Genomic DNA, 27,033 nt, shown 5'->3' on the forward strand with positions numbered 1-27,033 from the left:
CTGTTGCCTTCATTTACCCATGTAGGTTAGTTCTGTCGTCTATCTATGGAGCTGTCTCTATAGAAGTGCCATTATCTCCCGGCATCTGCTGCTCTCTAGGCTACTGTGTCTACTGTCTGCTGCACCCAACCTGTAGAGAGAGGGAGAGTTGAGGGAGTAACGATAGAGAGTTGGGGGAAAGAGAGGAAGTGGGGGGAAAGAGAGCAAGTTGGGGGAAGAGAGAAATAGAGGGGGAAATATATATATATATATATATATATATATATATATATATATATAGCAAGAGACAGAGAGCTAGAGAAAGACACAGATCTGCAGGTTATTTATCTGTTGGAGCTACAGTCTGCCGCCAGGGGCTCTGATGAGTGAAGCCCTGAAAAGGAGCTGTCTGACCAGGGAGAACTAGGCTGTCCTCCTGTCTGTCTTTCTGTCTGTCTACCGGAGAACACTGGGACAGTAGTGCCTGTGGACCCGATGCTGTGTGCACCTGATGGTCGGCGTGCCCGCTGTTTCCTCTCGCTGGTGGGAGAGGCTCAAGACGTTGTGTCCAGAGCGCGCTAGGAGGATGCTGCGCCAGGTGTGTTTGTGAGAGAGAGAAGGATGTTTGTGTGTGTGTGTGAGAGAGAGAAAGGATGTTCATGTGTTTGTGTGTGTATCTATGTGTGTGTGTGTGATTCAGGTGTTGCAGGCAGGCCTGAGGAGCTCTTTCCAGGCTCTGGGTCGGTTCGTGGCGAGCCACCCAGTCTTCTTTGCCTCCGCCCCCGTACTGGTGTCTGTCCTGCTGGGGGCCAGCTTCAGGTAACAGACACACCTAACAATACAGAGCTCAATGTTATATTTTTTTATTCAGAAAAAGAAGCCACATGGCATGAAGGGCCACAGCATGTTGATTGGTGGAGGCCTATAGCAGACTGCTACATGGTGACATGTTGATTGGTGCAGGTCTGTAGCAGACTGCTACATGGTGACATGATGATTGGTGCAGGCCTGTAGCAGACTTCGACATGATGATTGGTGCAGGTCTGTAGCAGACTCCGACATGATGACATGTTGATTGGTGCAGGCCTGTAGCAGACTCCGACATGATGACATGATGATTGGTGCAGGCCTGTAGCAGACTCCGACATGATGACATGATGATTGGTGCAGGCCTGTAGCAGACTCCTAAATGTAGATTGGTGCAGGCCTGTAGCAGACTCCTAAATTATGATTGGTGCAGGCCTGTAGCAGACTCCGACATGATGATTGGTGCAGGCCTGTAGCAGACTCCAACATGATGACATGATGATTGGTGCAGGCCTGTAGCAGACTCCAACATGATGACATGATGATTGGTGCAGGCCTGTAGCAGACTCCAACATGATGACATGATGATTGGTGCAGGCCTGTAGCAGACTCCGACATGTTGACATGTTGATTGGTGCAGGTCTGTAGCAGACTCCGACATGATGACATGATGATTGGTGCAGGCCTGTAGCAGACTCCTACATGATGATTGGTGCAGGCCTGTAGCAGACTCCAACATGATGACATGATGATTGGTGCAGGCCTGTAGCAGACATGTTGACATGTTGATTGGTGCAGGTCTGTAGCAGACTCCGACATGATGACATGATGATTGGTGCAGGCCTGTAGCAGACTCCGACATGATGATTGGTGCAGGCCTGTAGCAGACTCCAACATGATGACATGATGATTGGTGCAGGCCTGTAGCAGACATGTTGACATGTTGATTGGTGCAGGTCTGTAGCAGACTCCGACATGTTGACATGTTGATTGGTGCAGGTCTGTAGCAGACTCTGACATGATGACATGATGATTGGTGCAGGCCTGTAGCAGACTCCGACATGTTGACATGATGATTGGTGCAGGTCTGTAGCAAATTCCGACATGATGACATGTTGATTGGTGCAGGCCTGTAGCAGACTCCTACATGGTGACATGATGATTGGTGCAGGCCTGTAGCAGACTCCGACATGATGACATGATGATTGGTGCAGGCCTGTTGCAGATTCTGACATGATGACATGTTGCACAAAGTTATTCTGCTATTGTGTTTGTGTGTGCGCGTGTGTGTGCGTTTCAGTCGGTATAGAGTGGAAGGTAACGTGGAGTCCCTCCTGGTTCCTAAACACAGTCTGGCAAAGATAGAAGGAAACCTGGTGGACTCACTGTTTCCTGTCAACAGGTCTGTTATCTACTATTACTGTCTAATAGCTCTGTTTCTACTATTATATACTATTATCTACATATCTACTAGTATCTACCTTTATCTACTATTACTGTCTAATAGCTCTGTCTCTACTAGTATCTACTGTTATCTACATATCTACTAGTATCTAATATTATTTACTATTATCTACTGTTATCTACTATTACTGTCTAATAGCTCTGTTTCTACTATTATCTACTATTATCAACATATCTACTCGTATCTAATATTATCTAATAGCTAATAGCCCGACAGGATGCTTTCGATTGTGCATCTACTATTACTGTCTAATAGCTGTCTCTACTATTATCTACTATTATCTACATATCTTCTAGTGTCTACTATTATCTACCTTTATCTACTATTACTGTCTAATAGCTCTGTCTCTACTAGTATCTACTGTTATCTACATATCTACTAGTATCTAATATTATTTACTATTATCTACTGTTATCTACTATTACTGTCTAATAGCTCTGTTTCTACTATTATCTACTATTATCTACATATCTACTAGTATCTAATATTATCTAATAGCTAATAGCCCAACAGGATGCCCTCGTTTGTGCATCTACTATTACTGTCTAATAGCTGTCTCTACTAGTATCTACTATTATCTACATATCTTCTAGTATCTACTATTATCTACCATTATCTACTATTACTGTCTAATAGCTGTCTCTACTAGTATCTACTATTATCTACATATCTACTAGTATCTACTATTATCTACCGTTATCTACTATTACTGTCTAATAGCTGTCTCTACTAGTATCTACTATTATCTACATATCTACTAGTATCTACTATTATCTACTATTACTGTCTAATAGCTTTGTCTCTCCTATTATCTACATATCTACTAGTATCTACTATTATCTACTGTTATCTACTATTACTGTCTAATAGCTGTCTCTACTAGTATCAACTATTATCTACATATCTACTAGTATCTATTATTATCTACTATTACTGTCTAATAGCTTTGTCTCTCCTATTATCTACATATCTACTAGTATCTACTATTATCTACTGGTATTTACTATTACTGTCTAATAGCTGTCTCTACTAGTATCTACTATTATCTACATATCTACTAGTATCTATTATTATCTACTATTACTGTCTAATAGCTTTGTCTCTACTAATATCTACATATCTACTAGTATCTACTATTATCTAATGGTATCTACTATTAGTCTCATAGCTCTGTTTCTACTATTATCTACTATTATCTACATATTTTCTAGTATCTATTATTATCTACTATTACTGTCTAATAGCTTTGTCTCTACTATTATCTTCTATTACTGTCTAATTGCTGTCTCTACTATTGTCTACTATTATCTACATATCTACTAGTATCTACTATTATCTACTAGTATCTACTATTAGTCTCATAGCTCTGTTTCTACTATTATCTACATATTTACAAGTATCTATTATTATCTACTATTACTGTCTAATAGCTTTGTCTCTACTATTATCTACATATCTACTATTATCTACATATCTACTAGTATCTACTATTATCTACATATCTACTAGTATCTACTATTATCTACTATTACTATCTAATAGGACATTGAGACTTGTCCTGAAGCCACTCCTGCGTTATCTTGGCTGTGTCCTTAGGGTCGTTGTCATGTTGGAAGGTGAACCTTCACCCCAGTCTGAGGTCATGAGCGCTCTGGAGCAGGTTTTCATCAAGGATCTCTCTGTACTTTGCTCTGTTCATCTTTCCCTTGATCCCGACTATTCTCCCAGTCCCTGCCGCTGAAAAACATCCCCACAGCATGATGCTGCCATTTTTACATTTTATTTAGTTAACCTTTATTGAACTAGGAACTATAAATATATGGATGACCGATGGCCGAATGGCATAGGCAAGATGCAGTAGATGGTATAGAGTACAGTATATACATATGAGATGAGTAATGTAATATAAACATTATATAACATTATATAAAGTGGCGTTGTTTAAAGTGACTAGTGATACATTTATTACATCCAATTTTTTATTATTCAAGTGGCTAGAGATTTGAGTCAGTATGTTGGCAGCAGCCACTCAATGTTAGTGATGGCTGTCTAACAGTCTGATGGCCTTGAGATAGAAGCTGTTTTTCAGTCTCTCGGTCCCAGCTTTGATGCACCTGTACTGACCTCGCCTTCTGGATGATAGCGGGGTGAACAGGCAGTGGCTCGGTGGTTGTTGTCCTTGATGATCTTTTTGTCCTTCCTGTCACATCGGGTGGTGTAGGTGTCCTGCAGGGCAGGTAGTTTGTCCCCGGTGATGTGTTGTGCAGACCTCACTACCCTCTGGCGAGCCTTGCTGTTGTGTGCGGAGCAATTGCCGTAGCAGGCAGTGATACAGCCCGACAGGATGCTCTCGATTGTGCATCTGTAGAAGTTTGTGAGTGTTTTTGGTGACAAGCCAAATTTCTTCATCCTCCTGAGGTTGAAGAGGCGCTGGTACGCCTTGTTCACGACGCTGTCTGTGTGGGTGGACCAATTCAGTTTGTCCGTGATGTGTACGACGAGGAACTTAAAACTTTCCACCTTCTCCACTACTGTCCCGTCGATGTGGATAGGGGGGTGCTCCCTCTGCTGTTTCCTGAAGTCCATGATCATCTCCTTTGTTTTGTTGATGTTGAGTGTGAGGATATTTTCCTGACACCACATTCCAAGGGCCCTCACCTCCTCCCTGTAGGCCGTCTCGTCGTTGTTGGTAATCAAGTCTACCACTGTAGTGTCGTCTGCAAACTTGATGATTGAGTTGGAGGCGTGCATGGCCATGCAGTCATTGGTGAACAGGGAGTACAGGAGAGGGCTGAGAACGCACCCTTGTGGGGCCCCAGTGTTGAGGATCAGCGGGGTGGAGATGTTGTTTCCTACCCTCACCACCTGGGAGCGGCCCGTCAGAAAGTCCAAGACCCAGTTGCACAGGGCGGGGTCGAGACCCAGGGTCTCGTGCTTAATGACGAGCTTGGAGGGTACTATGGTGTTAAATGCTGAGCTGTAGTCGATGAACAGCAATCTTACATAGGTATTCCTCTTGTCCAGATGGGTTAGGGCAGTGTGCAGTGTGATTGTGATTACGGCATCTGTGGACCTATTGGGGCGGTATGAAAATTGGAGTGGGTCTAGGGTGTCAGGTAGGGTGGAGGTGATATGATCCTTGACTAGTCTCTGAAAGCACTTCATGATGGTGATAGTCATTTAGTTCAGTTACCTTAGCTTTCTTGTGAACAGGAACAATGGTGGCCCTCTTGAAGCAGGTGGGAACAGCAGACTGGGATAGGGATTAATTGAATATGTCCGTAAACACACCAGCCAGCTGATCTGCGCATGCTCTGAGGACGCGGATAGGGATGCCATCTGGGCCGGCAGCCTTGCGAGGGTTAACGCGTTTACATGTTTTACTCATGTTGGCTGCGGTGGAGGAGAGTCTGCAGGTTTTGGTCGCGGGCCGTGTCAGTGGCACTGTATCGTCCTCAAAGCAAGCAAGTAATTTGTTTAGTTTGTCAGGGAGCAACACATCGGGGTCCTCGACGGGGCTGGTTTTCTTTTTGTAGTCCGTGATTGACTGTAGATCCTGCCACATACCTCTCTTGTCTGAGCCGTTGAATTGCGGCTCTACTTTGTCTCTATACTGATGCTTACCTTGTTTGATTGCCTTGCGGAGGGAATATCTACAATGTTTGTATTCAGTCATGTTTCCGGTCGCCTTTCCCTGATTAAAAGCAGTGGTATGCGCCTTCAGTTTTGAGCGAATGCTGCAATCAATCCACGGGTTCTGGTAGTGGAAGGTTTTAATTGTCGCCATGCGTACAACATCACAGATGCACTTGCTAATAAACTTGCTCACCGAATCATTGTATACATCCATGTTGTTGTTCGACGCTATGCAGAACATTTTTTAATTTTTTATTTCACCTTTATTTAACCAGGTAGGCTAGTTGAGAACACCTTTATTTAACCAGGTAGGCTAGTTGAGAACACCTTTATTTAACCAGGTAGGCTAGTTGAGAACACCTTTATTTAACCAGGTAGGCTAGTTGAGAACACCTTTATTTAACCAGGTAGGCTAGTTGAGAACACCTTTATTTAACCAGGTAGGCTAGTTGAGAACACCTTTATTTAGCCAGGTAGGCTAGTTGAGAACACCTTTATTTAACCAGGTAGGCCAGTTGAGAACACCTTTATTTAACCAGGTAGGCCAGTTGAGAACACCTTTATTTAACCAGGTAGGCTAGTAGAGAACACCTTTATTTAACCAGGTAGGCTAGTAGAGAACACCTTTATTTAACCAGGTAGGCTAGTTGAGAACACCTTTATTTAACCAGGTAGGCTAGTTGAGAACACCTTTATTTAACCAGGTAGGCTAGTAGAGAACACCTTTATTTAACCAGGTAGGCCAGTTGAGAACACCTTTATTTAACCAGGTAGGCTAGTAGAGAACACCTTTATTTAACCAGGTAGGCTAGTAGAGAACACCTTTATTTAACCAGGTAGGCTAGTAGAGAACACCTTTATTTAACCAGGTAGGCTAGTTGAGAACACCTTTATTTAACCAGGTAGGCTAGTAGAGAACACCTTTATTTAACCAGGTAGGCTAGTAGAGAACACCTTTATTTAACCAGGTAGGCTAGTAGAGAACACCTTTATTTAACCAGGTAGGCTAGTTGAGAACACCTTTATTTAACCAGGTAGGCTAGTAGAGAACACCTTTATTTAACCAGGTAGGCTAGTTGAGAACACCTTTATTTAACCAGGTAGGCTAGTAGAGAACACCTTTATTTAACCAGGTAGGCTAGTAGAGAACACCTTTATTTAACCAGGTAGGCTAGTAGAGAACACCTTTATTTAACCAGGTAGGCTAGTTGAGAACACCTTTATTTAACCAGGTAGGCTAGTAGAGAACACCTTTATTTAACCAGGTAGGCTAGTTGAGAACACCTTTATTTAACCAGGTAGGCTAGTAGAGAACACCTTTATTTAACCAGGTAGGCTAGTAGAGAACACCTTTATTTAACCAGGTAGGCTAGTTGAGAACACCTTTATTTAACCAGGTAGGCTAGTTGAGAACACCTTTATTTAACCAGGTAGGCCGGTTGAGAACACCTTTATTTAACCAGGTAGGCTAGTTGAGAACACCTTTATTTAACCAGGTAGGCCGGTTGAGAACACCTTTATTTAACCAGGTAGGCTAGTTGAGATCACCTTTATTTAACCAGGTAGGCCGGTTGAGAACACCTTTATTTAACCAGGTAGGCTAGTTGAGATCACCTTTATTTAACCAGGTAGGCTAGTTGAGAACACCTTTATTTAACCAGGTAGGCTAGTTGAGATCACCTTTATTTAACCAGGTAGGCTAGTTGAGAACACCTTTATTTAACCAGGTAGGCCGGTTGAGAACACCTTTATTTAACCAGGTAGGCTAGTTGAGAACACCTTTATTTAACCAGGTAGGCTAGTAGAGAACACCTTTATTTAACCAGGTAGGCTAGTTGAGATCACCTTTATTTAACCAGGTAGGCTAGTTGAGAACACCTTTATTTAACCAGGTAGGCTAGTTGAGATCACCTTTATTTAACCAGGTAGGCTAGTTGAGAACACCTTTATTTAACCAGGTAGGCCGGTTGAGAACACCTTTATTTAACCAGGTAGGCTAGTTGAGAACACCTTTATTTAACCAGGTAGGCTAGTTGAGAACACCTTTATTTAACCAGGTAGGCTAGTTGAGAACACCTTTATTTAACCAGGTAGGCTAGTTGAGAACACCTTTATTTAACCAGGTAAGCCAGTTGAGATCAAGTTCTCATTTGCAACTGCGACCTGGCCAAGATAAAGCAAAGCAGTGTGAACAGACAACACAGTCTGTGTTCGGTTAGCTGCTCAGATAGCAGATGTTTAAAGTTGGTGAGGGAGATAAAAGTCTCCAACTTCAGCGATGTTTGCATTTCGTTCCAGTCACAGCCAGCAGAGAACTGGAAGGAAAGGCGGCCGAATGACGTGTTGGGGCTTGGTGATGATCAGTGAGATATACCTGCTGGAGCGCGTGCTATGGGTGGGTGTTGTTATCGTCACCAGTCCACGTGATCGAAGCAATCTTGAAGCGTGGAATCAGATTGGTCGGACCAGCATTGAACCAACCTGAACACTGTAGTTTCCTGTTTTATTTTCTGTCTAGGCTGGGAGCAACAAAATGCAGTCGTGGTCAGATTTGCAGAAAGGAGGGCGAGGGAGGGCTTTGTATGCGTTGCGGAAGTTAGAGTAACAATGATCCAGAATTTTTTCAGCCCGAGTCGCACATCAATATGCTGATAAAATTTAGGGGGCCTTGTTTTCAGATTAGCCTTGTTAAAATCCCCAGCTATAATAAATGCAGCATCAGTATATGTGGTTTCCGGTTTACATAGAGTCCAATGAGGTTCTTGGTCACCTCCATGACCAAGGCCCCTCTCCCCCGATTGTTCAGTTTGGCCAGGTTGCCAGCTGTGAGACCTTATATACACAGGTCTGTTCCTTTCCAAATCATGTCCAATCAATTGAAATTACCACAAAAGTTGTAGAAACGTCTCAAGGATGATAAATCAAATCAAATGTATTTATATAGCCCTTCTTACATCAGCTGATATCTCAAAGTGCTGTACAGAAACCCAGCCTAAAACCCCAAACAGCAAGCAATGCAGGTCTAGAAGCACGGTGGCTAAGAAAAACTCCCTAGAAAGGCCAAAACCTAGGAAGAAACCTAGAGAGGAACCAGGCTATGAGCAGTGGCCAGTCCTCTTCTGGCTGTGCCGGGTGGAGATTATAACAGAACACGGCCAAGATGTTCAAATGTTCATAAATGACCAGCTTGGTCAAATAATAATAATCACAGTAGTTGTCGAGGGTGTAGCAAGTCAGCACCTCAGGAGTAAATGTCAGTTGGCTTTTCATAGCCGATCATTAGGAGTATCTCTACCGCTCCTGCTGTTTCTAGAGAGTTGAAAACAGCAGGTCTGGGACAGGTAGCACGTCCGGTGAACAGGCCGGGGTTCCATAGCCGCAGGCAGAACAGTTGAAACTGGAGTAGCAGCACGGCCAGGTGGACTGGGGACAGCAAGGAGTCATCATGCCAGGTAGTCCTGAGGCATGGTCCTAGGGCTCAGGTCCTCCGAGAAAGAGAAAGAAAGAGAGAAAGAGAGAATTAGAGAGAGCATACATAAATTCACACAGGACACCGGATAAGACAGGAGAAGTAGTCCAGATATAACAAACTGACCCTAGCCCCCCGACACATAAACTACTGCAGGATAAATACTGGAGGCTGAGACAGGACGGGTCAGGAGACACTGTGGCCCCATCTGATGATACCCCCGGACAGGGCCAAACAGGAAGGATATAACCCCACACACTTTGCCAAAGCACAGCCCCCACACCACATAAATGGAAACAGGATGCCCTTGAGCTCAATTTCGAGTCTCAAATCAAATGGTCTGAATAGTTATGTAAATAAGGTATTTCTGTTTATTTTTAAATCTTGAATCAATTTGCAAACATTTCTAAAAACCTGTTTTTGCGTTGTCATTATGGGGTATTTCTTTATAGATTGATGAGGATTTTAAATGATTTAATCAATTTTTTAATAAGGCTGTAAGGTAAAAAAATTATCTTCTCTACATACTGTTATCTACATATTATCTACTGTTATCTATATATTATCTACATATTATCTACTCTTATCTACTGTTATCTACATATTATCTACTGTTATCTACATATTATCTACTGTTATCTACTGTTATCTACATATTATCTACTGTTATCTACATATTATCTACTGTTATCTACATATTATCTACTGTTATCTACATATTATCTACTGTTATCTACATATTATCTACTGCTATCTACATATTATCTACTGTTATCTACATATTATCTACTGTTATCTACATATTATCTACTGTTATCTACATATTATCTACTGTTATCTATATATTATCTACTGTTATCTACATGTTATCTACTGTTATCTACATATTATCTACTGTTATCTACTGTTATCTACATATTATCTACTGTTATCTACTGTTATCTACATATTATCTACTGTTATCTACATATTATCTACTGTTATCTACTGTTATCTACATATTATCTACATATTATCTACTGTTATCTACATATTATCTACTGTTATCTACTGTTATCTACATATTATCTACTGTTATCTACATATTATCTACTGTTATCTACATATTATCTACTGTTATCTACATATTATCTACTGTTATCTATATATTATCTACTGCTATCTACATATTATCTACTGTTATCTACATATTATCTACTGTTATCTACATATTATCTACTGTTATCTACATATTATCTACTGTTATCTATATATTATCTACTGTTATCTACATATTATCTACTGTTATCTACTGTTATCTACATATTATCTACTGTTATCTACATATTATCTACTGTTATCTACATATTATCTACTGTTATCTATATATTATCTACTGTTATCTACTGTTATCTATATATTATCTACTGTTATCTATATATTATCTACTGTTATCTACTGTTATCTACATATTATCTACTGTTATCTACATATGATCTACTGTTATCTACTGTTATCTACTGTTATCTACATATTATCTACTGTTATCTACATATTATCTACTGTTATCTACTGTTATCTACATATTATCTACATATTATCTACTGTTATCTACATATTATCTACTGTTATCTACTGTTATCTACATATTATCTACTGTTATCTACATATTATCTACTGTTATCTACTGTTATCTACATATTATCTACTGTTATCTACTGTTATCTACATGTTATCTACTGTTATCTACATGTTATCTACTGTTATCTACTGTTATCTACATATTATCTACTGTTATCTACATATTATCTACTGTTATCTACTGTTATCTATATATTATCTACTGTTATCTATATATTATCTACTGTTATCTACTGTTATCTACATATTATCTACTGTTATCTACATATGATCTACTGTTATCTACTGTTATCTACTGTTATCTACTGTTATCTACATATTATCTACTGTTATCTATATATTATCTACTGTTATCTACTGTTATCTATATATTATCTACTGTTATCTACTGTTATCTACTGTTATCTACATATTATCTACTGTTATCTACATATTATCTACTGTTATCTACTGTTATCTACATATTATCTACATATTATCTACTGTTATCTACATATTATCTACTGTTATCTACTGTTATCTACATATTATCTACTGTTATCTACATATTATCTACTGTTATCTACTGTTATCTACATATTATCTACTGTTATCTACTGTTATCTACATGTTATCTACTGTTATCTACATGTTATCTACTGTTATCTACTGTTATCTACATATTATCTACTGTTATCTACATATTATCTACTGTTATCTACTGTTATCGACATATTATCTACTGTTATCTACTGTTATCTACATATTATCTACTGTTATCTACATATTATCTACTGTTATCTACTGTTATCTACATATTATCTACTGTTATCTACATATTATCTACTGTTATCTACATATTATCTACTGTTATCTACATATTATCTACTGTTATCTACATACTGTTATCTACATATTATCTACATATGATCTACTGTTATCTACATATTATCTACATATGATCTTCAGATTATCTTCTATTATCAACATATTATCTACTATTAGCCACACATGATCTACATATCTACTGTTATCTACATATTATCTACATATGATCTACTGTTATCTACATATTATCTACATATTATATACTATTATATATCATGATCTACATATGATCTACTGTTATCTACATATTATCTACATATTATCTACATATTATCTACTGTTATCTACTGTTATCTACATATTATCTACTGTTATCTACATATTATCTACTGTTATCTACTGTTATCTACATATTATCTACATATTATCTACTGTTATCTACATATTATCTACTGTTATCTACTGTTATCTACATATTATCTACTGTTATCTACATATTATCTACTGTTATCTACATATTATCTACATATTATCTACTGTTATCTACATATTATCTACTGTTATCTACTGTTATCTACATATTATCTACTGTTATCTACATATTATCTACTGTTATCTACTGTTATCTACATATTATCTACTGTTATCTACTGTTATCTACATATTATCTACTGTTATCTACATATTATCTACTGTTATCTACTGTTATCTACATATTATCTACTGTTATCTACATATTATCTACTGTTATCTACATATTATCTACTGTTATCTACATATTATCTACTATTATCTACATATTATCTACATATTATCTATTGTTATCTACATATTATCTACTGTTATCTACATACTGTTATCTACATATTATCTACATATGATCTACTGTTATCTACATATTATCTACATATGATCTTCAGATTATCTTCTATTATCAACATATTATCTACTATTAGCCACACATGATCTACATATCTACTGTTATCTACATATTATCTACATATGATCTACTGTTATCTACATATTATCTACATATTATATACTATTATATATCATGATCTACATATGATCTACTGTTATCTACATATTATCTACATATTATCTACATATTATCTACTGTTATCTACTGTTATCTACATATTATCTACTGTTATCTACATATTATCGACTGTTATCTACATATTATCTACTGTTATCTACTGTTATCTACATATTATCTACATATTATCTACTGTTATCTACATATTATCTACTGTTATCTACTGTTATCTACATATTATCTACTGTTATCTACATATTATCTACTGTTATCTACATATTATCTACATATTATCTACTGTTATCTACATATTATCTACTGTTATCTACTGTTATCTACATATTATCTACTGTTATCTACATATTATCTACTGTTATCTACTGTTATCTACATATTATCTACTGTTATCTACTGTTATCTACATATTATCTACTGTTATCTACATATTATCTACTGTTATCTACTGTTATCTACATATTATCTACTGTTATCTACATATTATCTACTGTTATCTACATATTATCTACTGTTATCTACATATTATCTACTATTATCTACATATTATCTACATATTATCTATTGTTATCTACATATTATCTACTGTTATCTACATACTGTTATCTACATATTATCTACATATGATCTACTGTTATCTACATATTATCTACATATGATCTTCAGATTATCTTCTATTATCAACATATTATCTACTATTAGCCACACATGATCTACATATCTACTGTTATCTACATATTATCTACATATGATCTACTGTTATCTACATATTATCTACATATTATATACTATTATATATCATGATCTACATATGATCTACTGTTATCTACATATTATCTACATATTATCTACATATTATCTACTGTTATCTACTGTTATCTACATATTATCTACTGTTATCTACTGTTATCTACATATTATCTACTGTTATCTACTGTTATCTACATATTATCTACTGTTATCTACATATTATCGACTGTTATCTACATATTATCTACTGTTATCTACTGTTATCTACATATTATCTACATATTATCTACTGTTATCTACATATTATCTACTGTTATCTACTGTTATCTACATATTATCTACTGTTATCTACATATTATCTACTGTTATCTACTGTTATCTACATATTATCTACTGTTATCTACTGTTATCTACATATTATCTACTGTTATCTACTGTTATCTACATATTATCTACTGTTATCTACTGTTATCTACATATTATCTACTGTTATCTACATATTATCTACTGTTATCTACTGTTATCTACATATTATCTACTGTTATCTACTGTTATCTACATATGATCTACTGTTATCTACTGTTATCTACATATTATCTACTGTTATCTACATATTATCTACTGTTATCTACATATTATCTACTGTTATCTACATATTATCTACTATTATCTACATATTATCTACATATTATCTATTGTTATCTACATATTATCTACTGTTATCTACATACTGTTATCTACATATTATCTACATATGATCTACTGTTATCTACATATTATCTACATATGATCTTCAGATTATCTTCTATTGTCAACATATTATCTACTATTAGCCACACATGATCTACATATCTACTGTTATCTACATATTATCTACATATGATCTACTGTTATCTACATATTATCTACATATTATCTACTGTTATCTACTGTTATCTACATATTATCTACTGTTATCTACATATTATCGACTGTTATCTACATATTATCTACTGTTATCTACTATTATCTACATATTGTCTACTATTATCTACATATTTTCTACTGTTATCTATATATTATCTACTGTTATCTACATATTATCTACTGTTATCTACATATTATCTACTGTTATCCACATATTATCTACTGTTATCTACATATTTTCTAATATTATTTACTATTACGTACTAATATCTACATATAAATTAACCCATACATAGGTTTTGTTCAGTAGTATCCTCCAACAGTAGTGTGTAAAGCCTTAATAACCTCTTGAGACTAGGGGGCAATATTTTGATGTTTGGAATGAAAAAACGTTCCCAAATGAAACTGCCTATTTCTCAGGCCCAGAAGCTAGAATATGCATATAATTGGCAGATGAGGATAGAAAACACTCTAAAGTTTCCAAAACTGTCAAAATATTGTCTGTGAGTATAACATAACTGATATTGCAGGCGAAAACCTGAGGAAAATCCATTCAGGAAGTGCTGTTTTTCTGAAACCTCTCTCTTCCATTGCAAGCCTATCCTTCATTTAAAGGGATATCAACCAGATTCCATTCCCTATGGCTTCCGCAAGGTGTGAACAGTCTTTAGTCATAGTTTCAGGCTTTTATTCTGAAAAATGAGCGAGAAGGATCACATCTCGTCAGTGGATAGACAGATGTCCTTAGATTTGTTAATGCGCGCGGCACTGGAGCGACACCTTTTCTTTCTCTCTTGTATTGAAAAGGCTGACGTCCGGTTGAAATATTATCGATTATTTATTGTAAAAACAACCTGAGGATTGATTATAAAAAACGTTTGACATGTTTCTACGAACTTTCCGGATACCATTTGGAATTTTCGTCTGCCCGTCGTGACCTGCACGAGCCTGTGGATTACTAAACAAAACGCGCCAACCAAATGGAGGTTTTTGGATATAAAGAGAATCTTTATGGAACAAAATAAACATTTATTGTGTAACTGGGAGTCTCGTGAGTGCAAACATATGAAGATCATCAAAGGTAAGCGATTCATTTTATTGCTTTTCTGACCTTCGTGACCAATCTACTTTGCTGCTAGCTGTTTGTAATGTTTTGTCTACTCAAAAGCTGTCCTCACATTATCGCAGGTGGATTAACAACAAGGATGGATTAACAACAAGTTAAGCTGTGTTTTGGTATATTGCACTTGTGATTTCATGAAAATGAAATATTTTTAGTCATTTAATTTGAATTTGGCGCTCTGCAATTCACTGGATGTTGACGAAAATGATCCCGCTAAAGGGATCGGTGCGCCAAGAGGTTTTAACAAATGAGTCCATAAATAGGCTTTGTTCAGTAGTAACCTCTAACAGAATGGTATAAAGCCTTAACAAATGACAGATAAATACAGTTACAACCAAAGTTGCTCAATATATTTTTAACACAAAACTATCATAGACTTCCATAAGGAAACAACATGAAAGATTCCACATGTAAACCAACAGTGTCAAGACTCTGCTAGCTCCTTATCCAAGAATCATGCAGAATGCACCGTGCGGCCCATTGGCGTAGCATGGGCAACGTTTCCCATCTCTTCAAAAGTATATCTACCATTGCGATTGTTAGACTCCACTCTGTGAGGCAAATCGATCTGCAGGTTGAACATGGTGAGATTATAGACTCGTAAATTGATAGTGTAGTTTGTTGAGTCGATTTTACAGCTAACTAGCTACGTTACACGCTGATAGTGTCTTCGGTATTATTGTGTGTAGCTACATTTGATAGCCAGACCCATAGAGAGAGCATTGCACTGTGGATTTTGTGGTCGACTTCAGCTGCAACAGATTTCCACAATGATTTTCCATGTTGCTAGCAACCTTGTTATAACGCCAAAATGAAACATTTGTCACAAAAAATATTGTGTTAGCTAGCTATCATGAAAATGGAGTAGGCTAACGGTGCTAGCAAACCATTGTTTTTATGCACGACGGCACAAATGCTTCAGGTGTGAAATGTTTTCCACACAATCACATGATGAAGACAACGTGGAACTGGAAAATGGACAGGGATTTATCTGCCCTACATGCACCACCATCAAGCAGCTTAGAGAAGAGAGCCTCCGGCTGTCAGCTCGGCTGAGAGAAAAGGAGAACCTGCTTTCTAAGTACACCAACCTTTCTGTAACCCAGGCAAACCAAATCTCTAGCAAAGCTGTTGATGAGTCAGGCGGCATTGATCTGTCCCAATCCAATGGACAGATGGTAAGCTCAACTCCGCGGCCCAGTGGAGACTGGACACTCGCAAGGCATATGAGATCGGGGAGGCAGTCTGGCCACCCTTCATCTATCCGAGAGGATCCAATTGTCATGCCCTGATCTGTTTCACCTGTTGTGATTGTCTCTACCCCTCCAGGTGTCGCTTATTTTCCCCAATGTATTTATCCCTGTGTTTCCTGTCTCTCTGTGCCAGTTCATCTTGTATGTTTAGTCATGTCAACCTGCGTGTTTTTCCAATACTCCTTTTGCTATTCTCTTTTTTCTAGTCCTCCTGGTTTTGACCCTTGCCTGTTTCTGGACTCTGTACCCACCTGCCTGACAATTCTGCCTGCCTTGGCCACGAGCCTTTCTGCCACTCTGTACCTCCTGGACTCTGATCTGGTTTTTACTTGTTTGCCTGTCCACGACCATTCTCTTGCCAACCCCTTTGGATTATTAAACATTGTAAGACTCCAACCATCTGCCTCCTGTGTCTGCATCTGGGTCTCGCCTTGTGCTTTGATACCAATCCAACTATCAAAGAACTTTGCCCCGCTAGAGATGGACCTACCAATGCCCCTAGCCCCCTCTTCGTTCCACATCAGATTCCATCACGTTGGCAGCTCGATGGTGAGATTTATTGGCCTGCCTTCAATCTGTGGACCGACCAAGGTCCACTGTCACCCAAGAGCCAGTGCCCACAACTTCAACTCCCTCCTGCCCACAGTTCTGGCCAACCACTCCAATATTGACACCATCGTCACTGACATATGTTTAACCTTAGTTTTGGATGATCTGAGGGAGGACTACAATTTCTTTTTTTTTACATCTTTGGACAGTGAAGAGAATAATTATCTCTACCTCGCAACCAGCACTTTTTTAAAAGAGACAGGATTCACCCTAACTGCAGGGTTCCAGGATTATTTCCAGCAACATCAAACTGTTTTAGAGACTGACAGACAGGGTCTGATAGTGTTCCAGTCCTCCCTGTCAGAATAACCAACAGAGGATGTGGAAACCATATACATTCCTTTAGGAATGGCACTATGGTTATTGTGATTAACCTAGTTTATGTTCCTATAACACCGACTTCTAGTGAGTTTATACAAACTGTCATCACCTACTATTCTGATAGATTGAAGACTGTCAGAAAAAGTGGTTGTAACATTAATAATTTGGTTGTTATTTGATTGGTTACCTCAATCCAGATGGGTTAGGGTTAGGACTTGGTTATTACCAAGGGGCTTTCTATTGACATATCCTCTATTGTTGATGTTGCTTTATCTGATCACCTCTATGTATTTTATACTACCTTGTTGCCCATAGCACAGGGTAATACTGAACGCATTATTATGAAATGCTATCTGACCTCTGAAGTTGCTACAGATTTTATTGAGTGTGTGAACAATACTCCACCACCTATTCTGCCTTCCTCTTGTGGTGATTTAGTTGATCACTAATAGCTAATGAAGGACAACCATTGATGCCATAGTTGAAAGGCCACATCCAAACAGAGAGCTCCATTTGGGGAACTAATAAATTAGGAAACTAATCAATTAAAGAGACATTTCAGAAAGAAAGAGCGGAAGTGGAGAAAGTCAAAGTTGCAGATCAATTATGATATTCTGAGAGACCAACTTAGCATATATAACAAGGCATTTAGAAATGCCAGACAGTCTTATTTTTCTAGCTTGATTACAAGTAATCAGAATAATTAGAGAGTGCTCTTCTCGACCGTTGATGGCCTGATAAATCCTACCCCCTCAAACCTATGTGAACTTTCCTTCACATCTAAATGTGATGAGTTTGCTGCATATTTCAGATATAAAATAACCAACATTAGGCTGGGTATCAGACAAGTCAGACCTGATGAGAAGTTTGATGACGTGCCCTAGCCTACCAAGCAAAGGCACTATGGATTTATTTTCCCTGGTTGACACAGACATGCTCAGGAAAATTATATCACAACTTAAGCCTTCTACATGCCTTCTAGATCCTATCCCCACCACCTTCTTCAAAATATGAATTGCATATCTGAAGAAATGCAGGCTATTGATAATCTCTCCCTGTTCACAGGCACTTTCCCCACTGCACTAAAAACTGTTATGTGAAACCCCTTCTGGGGAAACGGCATCTAGATTCTTCAGCTCTTAGCAATTATCCATCCATCTCAAGCCTTCCATTCTTAAGCAAAATTCTGGAGCAATTGATGTTCAAACAGCTAAATCATTTAAGTGACAACTGTAAAAAAAACAAATCCAATCGCAGAGACAGCCTTAGTTAGTGGTAAATGATCTTAGAGCCAACACAGATGCCAAACAGCTCTCTGTCCTTGTACTCTTAGATTTAAGTGCTGCATTTGATACTGTTGATCATGATGTCCTTCTGGAGAGGGGGGTGGCCTCTCCGGTCCAGGTCTAAATTGATTTAGGACCTATTTAACTGGTCGAGAGTTTTATGTCTCCCTTGGTGAACATAACTTCGATATCATGTGGCTTTCCACAAGGTTCGATTTTGTGTCCAGTAGTGTTCAGTTTATATATGTTACCCCTTGGCAGTGTTATCAGGAAGCACAGCATTGATTTTCACTGCTACGCAGACGATACATGGCATTTCTATGTCATCAGAGGATTTAGCTCCATGGATAAATTATTAGGTTGTATTAGTAATTTAAACACTTGGATGGCTCACAACTTCCTTCAGCTATATCAAGACAAAACCGAGGTACTTATTGTTGGAGTCAAAGCACAGAGAGAAATCTGGCCGCACATTTTAATGGGCAATAAAGATTAAAAACTAGGTAAAAAGCCTAGGTGTCAATTTAGATTCTGAACTCAATTTCGAATCACACATTAGGAATATGACCAAAATAGCTTTTTACCACCTGAGGAACATTGCCAAGATGTGACTGTTTCTCTCTCAGGCTGATACAGAGACTCAGCCATGCTTTTATTACAAGCAAGCTTGACTACTGTAATGCTGTCCTGTCTGGTCTACCCAAGAAAGCCATTGGTCAACTGCAAAACATACAGAATGCTGCAGGGTACTGACCAAGACCAGACAGAGAGAACACATTACACCGGTTTAATGGTCTCTGCACTGCAAAACATACAGATTGCTGCAGGGTACTGACCAAGACCAGACAGAGAGCACGTTACACCGGTTTAATGGTCTCTGCACTGGCTGCCTGTGAGTTTTAGAATTCATTTTAAGATTATTTTATTGGTTTTTAAATCAATCCACGACTGTGCAGCCCAATACATACCAGTCATGCTTTTAAGTTATGTACCCAGTAGGTCCCTCAGGTCCTCTGGTACTGGCCTTTTAACTATCCCAAAGCCCAGGACCAAGAGGCATGGAGAGGCAGCCTTTAGTTACTATGCCCCCAGCCTCTGGAATAGTCATAGAACCTGAGGGGGCCAAAACTGTGACATTTTAAAAAGAGATATTTAAATATTTGTAGCTTTGCTTTTCCTTAGGTTATTTTAATCACTCAGTTCTTATTGCTCTTTTGTTTTTTATCCTGTTGTGTTTATTGTGTAGTAATAAATATGAACGTTTTTTTTTCTCCAATGTTTTTTTAATTTGTTTTTTTTTTCTCCCAGTGAAGCACATAGCAATGCATTCCATGTCTGAAATGTGCTGTACGAATAAAACTTTATTGAACCATTCCGAACACAAAAACTGGGAACATAAACACAAATCCAAAACACAGCAGAATAGAAAGTGGACAATACCATGTGGGAGGAAACAATCCTTATTCTAATATACAGTGCATTTGGAAAGTATTCAGACCCCTTGCTAAGCTTGTAGCGTCCTACCCAAGAAGACTATAGGCTGTAATCGCTGCCAAAGGTGCTTCAACAAAGTACTGAGTAAAGGCTCTGAACAATTGGTGTGTGTGTGTGTTTGTTGTCAACAGATTATATATTTTAGTAATGCTGGACTGAAAGGTCTGTTTGTTGCCAACAGATCATATATTTTAGTAATGCTGGACTGAAAGGTGTGTTTGTTGCCAACAGATCATATATTTTAGTAATGCTGGACTGAAAGGTGTGTTTGTTTCCAACAGATCATATATTTTAGTAATGGTGGACTGAAAGGTGTGTTTGTTGCCAACAGATCATATATTTTAGTAATGGTGGACTGAAAGGTCTGTCTGTGTGTTTGTTGTCAACAGATCATATATTTTAGTAATGCTGGACTGAAAGGTGTGTTTGTTGCCAACAGATCATATATTTTAGTAATGGTGGACTGAAAGGTCTGTCTGTGTGTTTGTTGTCAACAGATCATATATTTTAGTAATGCTGGACTGAAAGGTCTGTTTGTGTGTTTGTTGTCAACAGATCATATATTTTAGTAATGGTGGACTGAAAGGTGTGTTTGTTGTCAACAGATCATATATTTTAGTAATGGTGGACTGAAAGGTGTGTTTGTGTGTTTGTTGTCAACAGATCATATATTTTAGTAATGCTGGACTGAAAGGTGTGTTTGTTGCCAACAGATCATATATTTTAGTAATGGTGGACTGAAAGGTGTGTTTGTTGTCAACAGATCATATATTTTAGTAATGGTGGACTGAAAGGTCTGTTTGTGTGTTTGTTGTCAACAGATCATATATTTTAGTAATGGTGGACTGAAAGGTGTGTTTGTGTGTTTGTTGTCAACAGATCATATATTTTAGTAATGCTGGACTGAAAGGTCTGTTTGTGTGTTTGTTGTCAACAGATCATATATTTTAGTAATGGTGGACTGAAAGGTGTTTTTGTTGTCAACATATCATATATTTTAGTAATGGTAGACTGAAAGGTGTGTTTGTGTGTTTGTTGTCAACAGATCATATATTTTAGTAATGCTGGACTGAAAGCTGTGTTTGTTGCCAACAGATCATATATTTTAGTAATGCTGGACTGAAAGGTGTGTTTGTTGCCAACAGATCATATATTTTAATAATGGTGGACTGAAAGGTGTGTTTGTTGCCAACAGATCATATATTTTAGTAATGGTGGACTGAAAGGTGTGTTTGTTGCCAACAGATCATACATTTTAGTAATGGTGGACTGAAAGGTGTGTTTGTTGCCAACAGATCATATATTTTAGTAATGCTGGACTGAAAGGTGTGTTTGTGTGTTTGTTGCCAACAGATCATATATTTTAGTAATGGTGGACTGAAAGGTGTGTTTGTTGCCAACAGATCATATATTTTAGTAATGCTGGACTGAAAGGTGTGTTTGTGTGTTTGTTGCCAACAGATCATATATTTTAGTAATGGTGGACTGAAAGGTGTGTTTGTTGTCAACATGTCACGGGATACTAGGAGTGGTGGGTGGAATCAGGCGCAGAGAGCAGGTTTCAGTAGATCGTCAATTTATTCTCCGGCGCACAAAACGGTCACGCCAACATACAGGGTGCATACAATTGACCAGCCCAAACACAGTACCAAATAGTCCGGAGAATACACATGCGAAAACCACCATTAGACAGAGGTAACAAAAACAATCCCGCACAAAACAAGGCTGGACAACCTACTATATATAAGGACGCTAATTAAACTAAAATACACACAGGTGAAACTAATAAGACAAAACCAACAGACAAACGAAAAAGGGATCGGTAGTGGCTAGTAGGCTGGTGACGACGACCACCGAGCACCGCCCGGACAGGCAGGGGAGCCAACTTCGGCGGAAGTCGTGGCACAACAGATCATATATTTTAGTAATGGTGGACTGAAAGGTGTGTTTGTGTGTTTGTTGTCAACAGATCATATATTTTAGTAATGCTGGACTGAAAGCTGTGTTTGTTGCCAACAGATCATATATTTTAGTAATGGTGGACTGAAAGGTGTGTTTGTAGCCAACAGATCATATATTTTAGTAATGGTGGACTGAAAGGTGTGTTTGTTGCCAACAGATCATATATTTTAGTAATGCTGGACTGAAAGGTGTGTTTGTGTGTTTGTAGCCAACAGATCATATATTTTAGTAATGGTGGACTGAAAGGTGTGTTTGTTGTCAACAGATCATATATTTTAGTAATGGTGGACTGAAAGGTGTGTTTGTTGCCAACAGATCATATATTTTAGTAATGCTGGACTGAAAGGTGTGTTTGTGTGTTTGTTGTCAACAGATCATATATTTTAGTAATGGTGGACTGAAAGGTGTGTTTGTGTGTTTGTTGTCAACAGATCATACATTTTAGTAATGGTGGACTGAAAGGTGTGTTTGTGTGTTTGTTGTCAACAGATCATATATTTTAGTAATGGTGGACTGAAAGGTGTGTTTGTGTGTTTGTTGTCAACAGATCATATATTTTAGTAATGGTGGACTGAAAGGTGTGTTTGTGTGTTTGTTGCCAACAGATCTAAACACACCCTGTACTCTGACCTGCAGACTCCAGGTCGTTACGGTCGTGTTATAGTCACCTCTAGGAGAGGCAGCATCCTGGACCCTCTACACACAGACCTAGTACTCAAGGTAACGCTGTGTGTGCGTGTGTGCGTGTGTTGGTCAGAGAATGATATAGCGGTCTATTTTATGTTTGCTGAACACACTCCTCTCTCAGTGTAAAAACCACACAGCACAGGGCCAGCCAGATGAGCAGCAGTCAGTCAGCCAGGCCAGGCAGTGTATATATAATCTGAACCAGTCACTCACTCAGTCAGCCATGCCAAATCAAATTTTATTGGTCACATACACATGATTAGCAGACGTTATTGCAGGTGTAGCGAAGTGCTTGTGCTTCTATCTCCAACTGTGCAGTAATAACAAAAAAGTAATATCTAACAAATTACACAACATATACCCAATACACACACATCTAAGTAGGAATGAATTAAGACTATATACATATGGACAAACGATGTCAGAGCGGAACGGACTAAGACACAGTAGAATAGGTATAGGTTACAGTACATATGAGATGAGTAATGCCAGATAAGTAAACATTATTAAGTGAATGAGATACCGTAGAATAGTAGGTATATATAAGCCAGGAGGTATATATAGTCGGAACCAGTCAGTCAGCCAAACCAGGAGGTATATATAGTCTGAACCAGTCAGTCAGCCAAGCCAGGAGGTATATATAGTCGGAACCAGTCAGTCAGCCAAGCCAGGAGGTATATATAGTCTGAAACAGTCAGTCAGCCAAGCCAGCAGGTGTATATAGTCTGAACCAGTCAGTCAGCCAAGCCAGGAGGTATTTATAGTCTGAACCAGTCAGTCAGCCAAACCAGGAGGTGTATATAGTCTGAACCAGTCAGTCAGCCGAGCCAGGAGGTATATATAGTCTGAACCAGTCAGTCAGCCAAGCAAGAAGGTATATATAGTATGAACCAGTCAGTCAGCCAAGCCAGGAGGTATATATAGTCTGAACCAGTCAGTCAGCCAAGCCAGGAGGTATATATAGTCTGAACCAGTCAGTCAGCCAAGCCAGGAGGTATAGTCTGAACCAGTCAGTCACCAAGCCAGGAGGTGTATATAGTCTGAACCAGTCAGTCAGCCAAGCCAGGCGGTATATATAGTCTGAACCAGTCAGTCAGCCAAGCCTGGAGGTATATATAGTCTGAACCAGTCAGTCAGCCAAGCCAGCAGGTGTATATAGTCTGAACCAGTCAGTCAGTCAAGCCAGGAGGTGTATATAGTCTGAACCAGTCAGTCAGCCAAACCTGGAGGTATATGCAGTGCCTTAGGAAAGATTTCATACACCTTGACGTTTTCCACATTTTGTTACGTTACAGCCTTATTCTAAAATGGATTAAATAAATAAAAATTGTCAGCAATCTACACACAAGACCTCATAATGACAAAGCAAAAATAGGTTTAGACATTTTTGAAAATCTATTAAAAATATTAAAAAATAATAAGTATTCAGACCCTTTGCTAGGTGACTCGAAATTGAGCTCAGGTGCATCCTGTTTCCATTGATCATCCTTGAGATGTTTCTACAACTTGATTGGAGTCCACCTGTGGTACATTCAATTGATTGGACATGATTTGGAAAGGCACACATCTGACTATATAAGGTCCCACAGTTGACAGTGAATGTCAGAGCAAAAACCAAGCCATGAGGTCAAAGGAATTGTCTGTAGAGCTCCGAGACAGGATTGTGTCGAGGCAAAGATCTGGGGAAGAGTACCAAAACATTTGCAGCATTGCAGCATTGAAGATCCCCAAGAACACCGTGGTCTCCATCATTCTTTAATGGAAGAAGTTTGGAACCGCCAAGACTCTTCCTAGAGCTGGCCGCCCAGCCAAACTGAGTCGGGGGAGAAGGGCATTGGTTAGGGAGGTGACCAAGGACCGGATGGTCACTCTGACAGAGTTCTAGTGTTCCTCTGTGGAGATGGGAGAACCTTCCAGAAGGACAACCATCTCTGCAGCACTCCACCAATTAGGCTTTAATGGTAGAGTGGCCAGACGGAAGCCATTCCTCAGTAAAAGGCACATTACAGCCTGCTTGGAGTTTGCCAAAAGGCACCTAAAAGACTCTCAGACCATGAGAAACAAGATTCTGTGGTCTGATGAAACCAAGATCGAACTCTTTGGCCTGAATGCCAAGCGTCACGTCTGGAGGAAACCTGTCACCATCCCTACATCCTCTACCACCTCAGGTCTCTTGGGGGAGGGTAATATTTGCCCAGTCCAAGCTCTTCTTTGTCCTGGCACCCCAATGGTGGAACCAGCTTCCCCCTGAAGCTAGAACAGTGGAACATCTTCCGAAAGCATCTGAAACCCTACCTTCAAACAATATCTTAAATAATCCTCCTCCGCTCAACTTAACCAGCACTTGGCCCCTCCCATCCAGAGGCTGCACTCCTAGTGGCCGGGGACTTTAATGCAGGGAAACTTAAATCAGTTTTACCTAATTTCTATCAGCATGTTAAATGTGCAACCAGAGGGGAAAAAACTCTAGACCACCTTTACTCCACACACAGAGACGTGTACAAAGCTCTCCCTCGCACTCCATTTGGCAAATCTGACCACAATTCTATCCTCCTGATTCCTACTTACAAGCAAAAATGTAAGCAGGAAGCACCAGCGACTCGGTCTATAAAAAAGTGGTCAGATGAAGCAGATGCTAAACAACATGACTGTTATGATAGCACAGACTGGAATATGTTCAGGGATTCTTCCGATGGCATTGAGGAGTAGATCACATCAGTCACTGGCTTTATCAATAAGTGCATCGAGCACGTCGTCCCCTCAGTGACCGTACATGCATACCCCAACCAGAAGCCATGGATAACAGGCAACATTCACACTAAGCTAAAGGGTAGAGCTGACGCTTTCAAGGAGCGGGACTCTAACCCGGAAGCTTATAAGAAATCCCGCTATGCCCTCCGACGAACTGTCAAAGAGGTAATGCCTCAATACAGAACTAAGATCGAATTGTACTACACCGGTTCCGACGCTCTTCGGATGTGGCAGGGCTTGCAAACTATCAGACTACAAAGGGAAGCATAGCCGCGAGGCCTGCCAAGTGACACGAGCCTACCAGACGAGCTAAGTAACCTCTATGCTCGCTTCAAGGCAAGTAACACTTTAACATGCATGAGAACATCAGCTGTTCTGGAAGACGTGATCACGCTCTCTGCGGCCGATGTGAGTAAGACCTTTAAACAGGTCAACATTCACTCGGCCGCAGGGCCAGATGGCTTAGCAGGACGTGTACTCCGAGCATGCGCTGACCAACTGGCAAGTGTCTTCACTGGCATTTTCAACCTCTCCCTGTCTGAGTCTGTAATGCCAACATGTTCAAGCAGAACACAATAATCCCTGTGCCCAAGAACACTACGGTAACCTGCCTAAATGACTACTGACCCGTAGCACTCACATCTGTAGCCATGAAATGCTTTGAAAGGCTGGTCATGGCTCACATCAACACCATTATCCCAGAAACCCTAGACCCACTCCAATTTGCATACCGCCCCAACAGATCCACAGATGATAAAATCTGTATTGCACTCCACACTGCCCTTTCCCACCTCGACAAAAGGAACACATACGTGAGAATGCTATTCATTGACAACAGCTCAGTGTTCAACACCATAGTCCCCTCAAAGCTCATCACTAAGCTAAGGACCCTGGGACTAAACACCTCCCTCTGCATCTGGATCCTGAACTTCCTGATGAGCCTCCCCCAGGTGGTAAGAGTAGGTAACAACACATCCGCCATGCTGATCCTCAACACGGGGGCCCCTCAGGAGTGTGTGCTCAGTCCCGTCCTTTACTCCCTGTTCACTCATGG

General features: G+C 39.1%; 1 protein-coding gene across 1 annotated transcript in view; it reads left to right on the forward strand.

Annotated features, from left to right (window-relative positions):
• The first annotated feature begins 565 nt into the window (after positions 1-565).
• LOC139366647 (patched domain containing 1) overlaps positions 566-27,033 on the forward strand; it is a 71,114-nt gene continuing 44,646 nt past the window's right edge. Inside the window, exons 1-4 of the mRNA XM_071104322.1 lie at positions 566-577; positions 680-798; positions 2,087-2,188; positions 23,147-23,261. Coding sequence (XP_070960423.1) covers positions 566-577; positions 680-798; positions 2,087-2,188; positions 23,147-23,261 — 348 coding nt within the window. The remainder of the gene's footprint in view (positions 578-679; positions 799-2,086; positions 2,189-23,146; positions 23,262-27,033) is intronic.

Source organism: Oncorhynchus clarkii, chromosome 15 (assembly GCF_045791955.1).
Source record: "Oncorhynchus clarkii lewisi isolate Uvic-CL-2024 chromosome 15, UVic_Ocla_1.0, whole genome shotgun sequence".
NCBI classification, from domain to species: domain Eukaryota; kingdom Metazoa; phylum Chordata; class Actinopteri; order Salmoniformes; family Salmonidae; genus Oncorhynchus; species Oncorhynchus clarkii.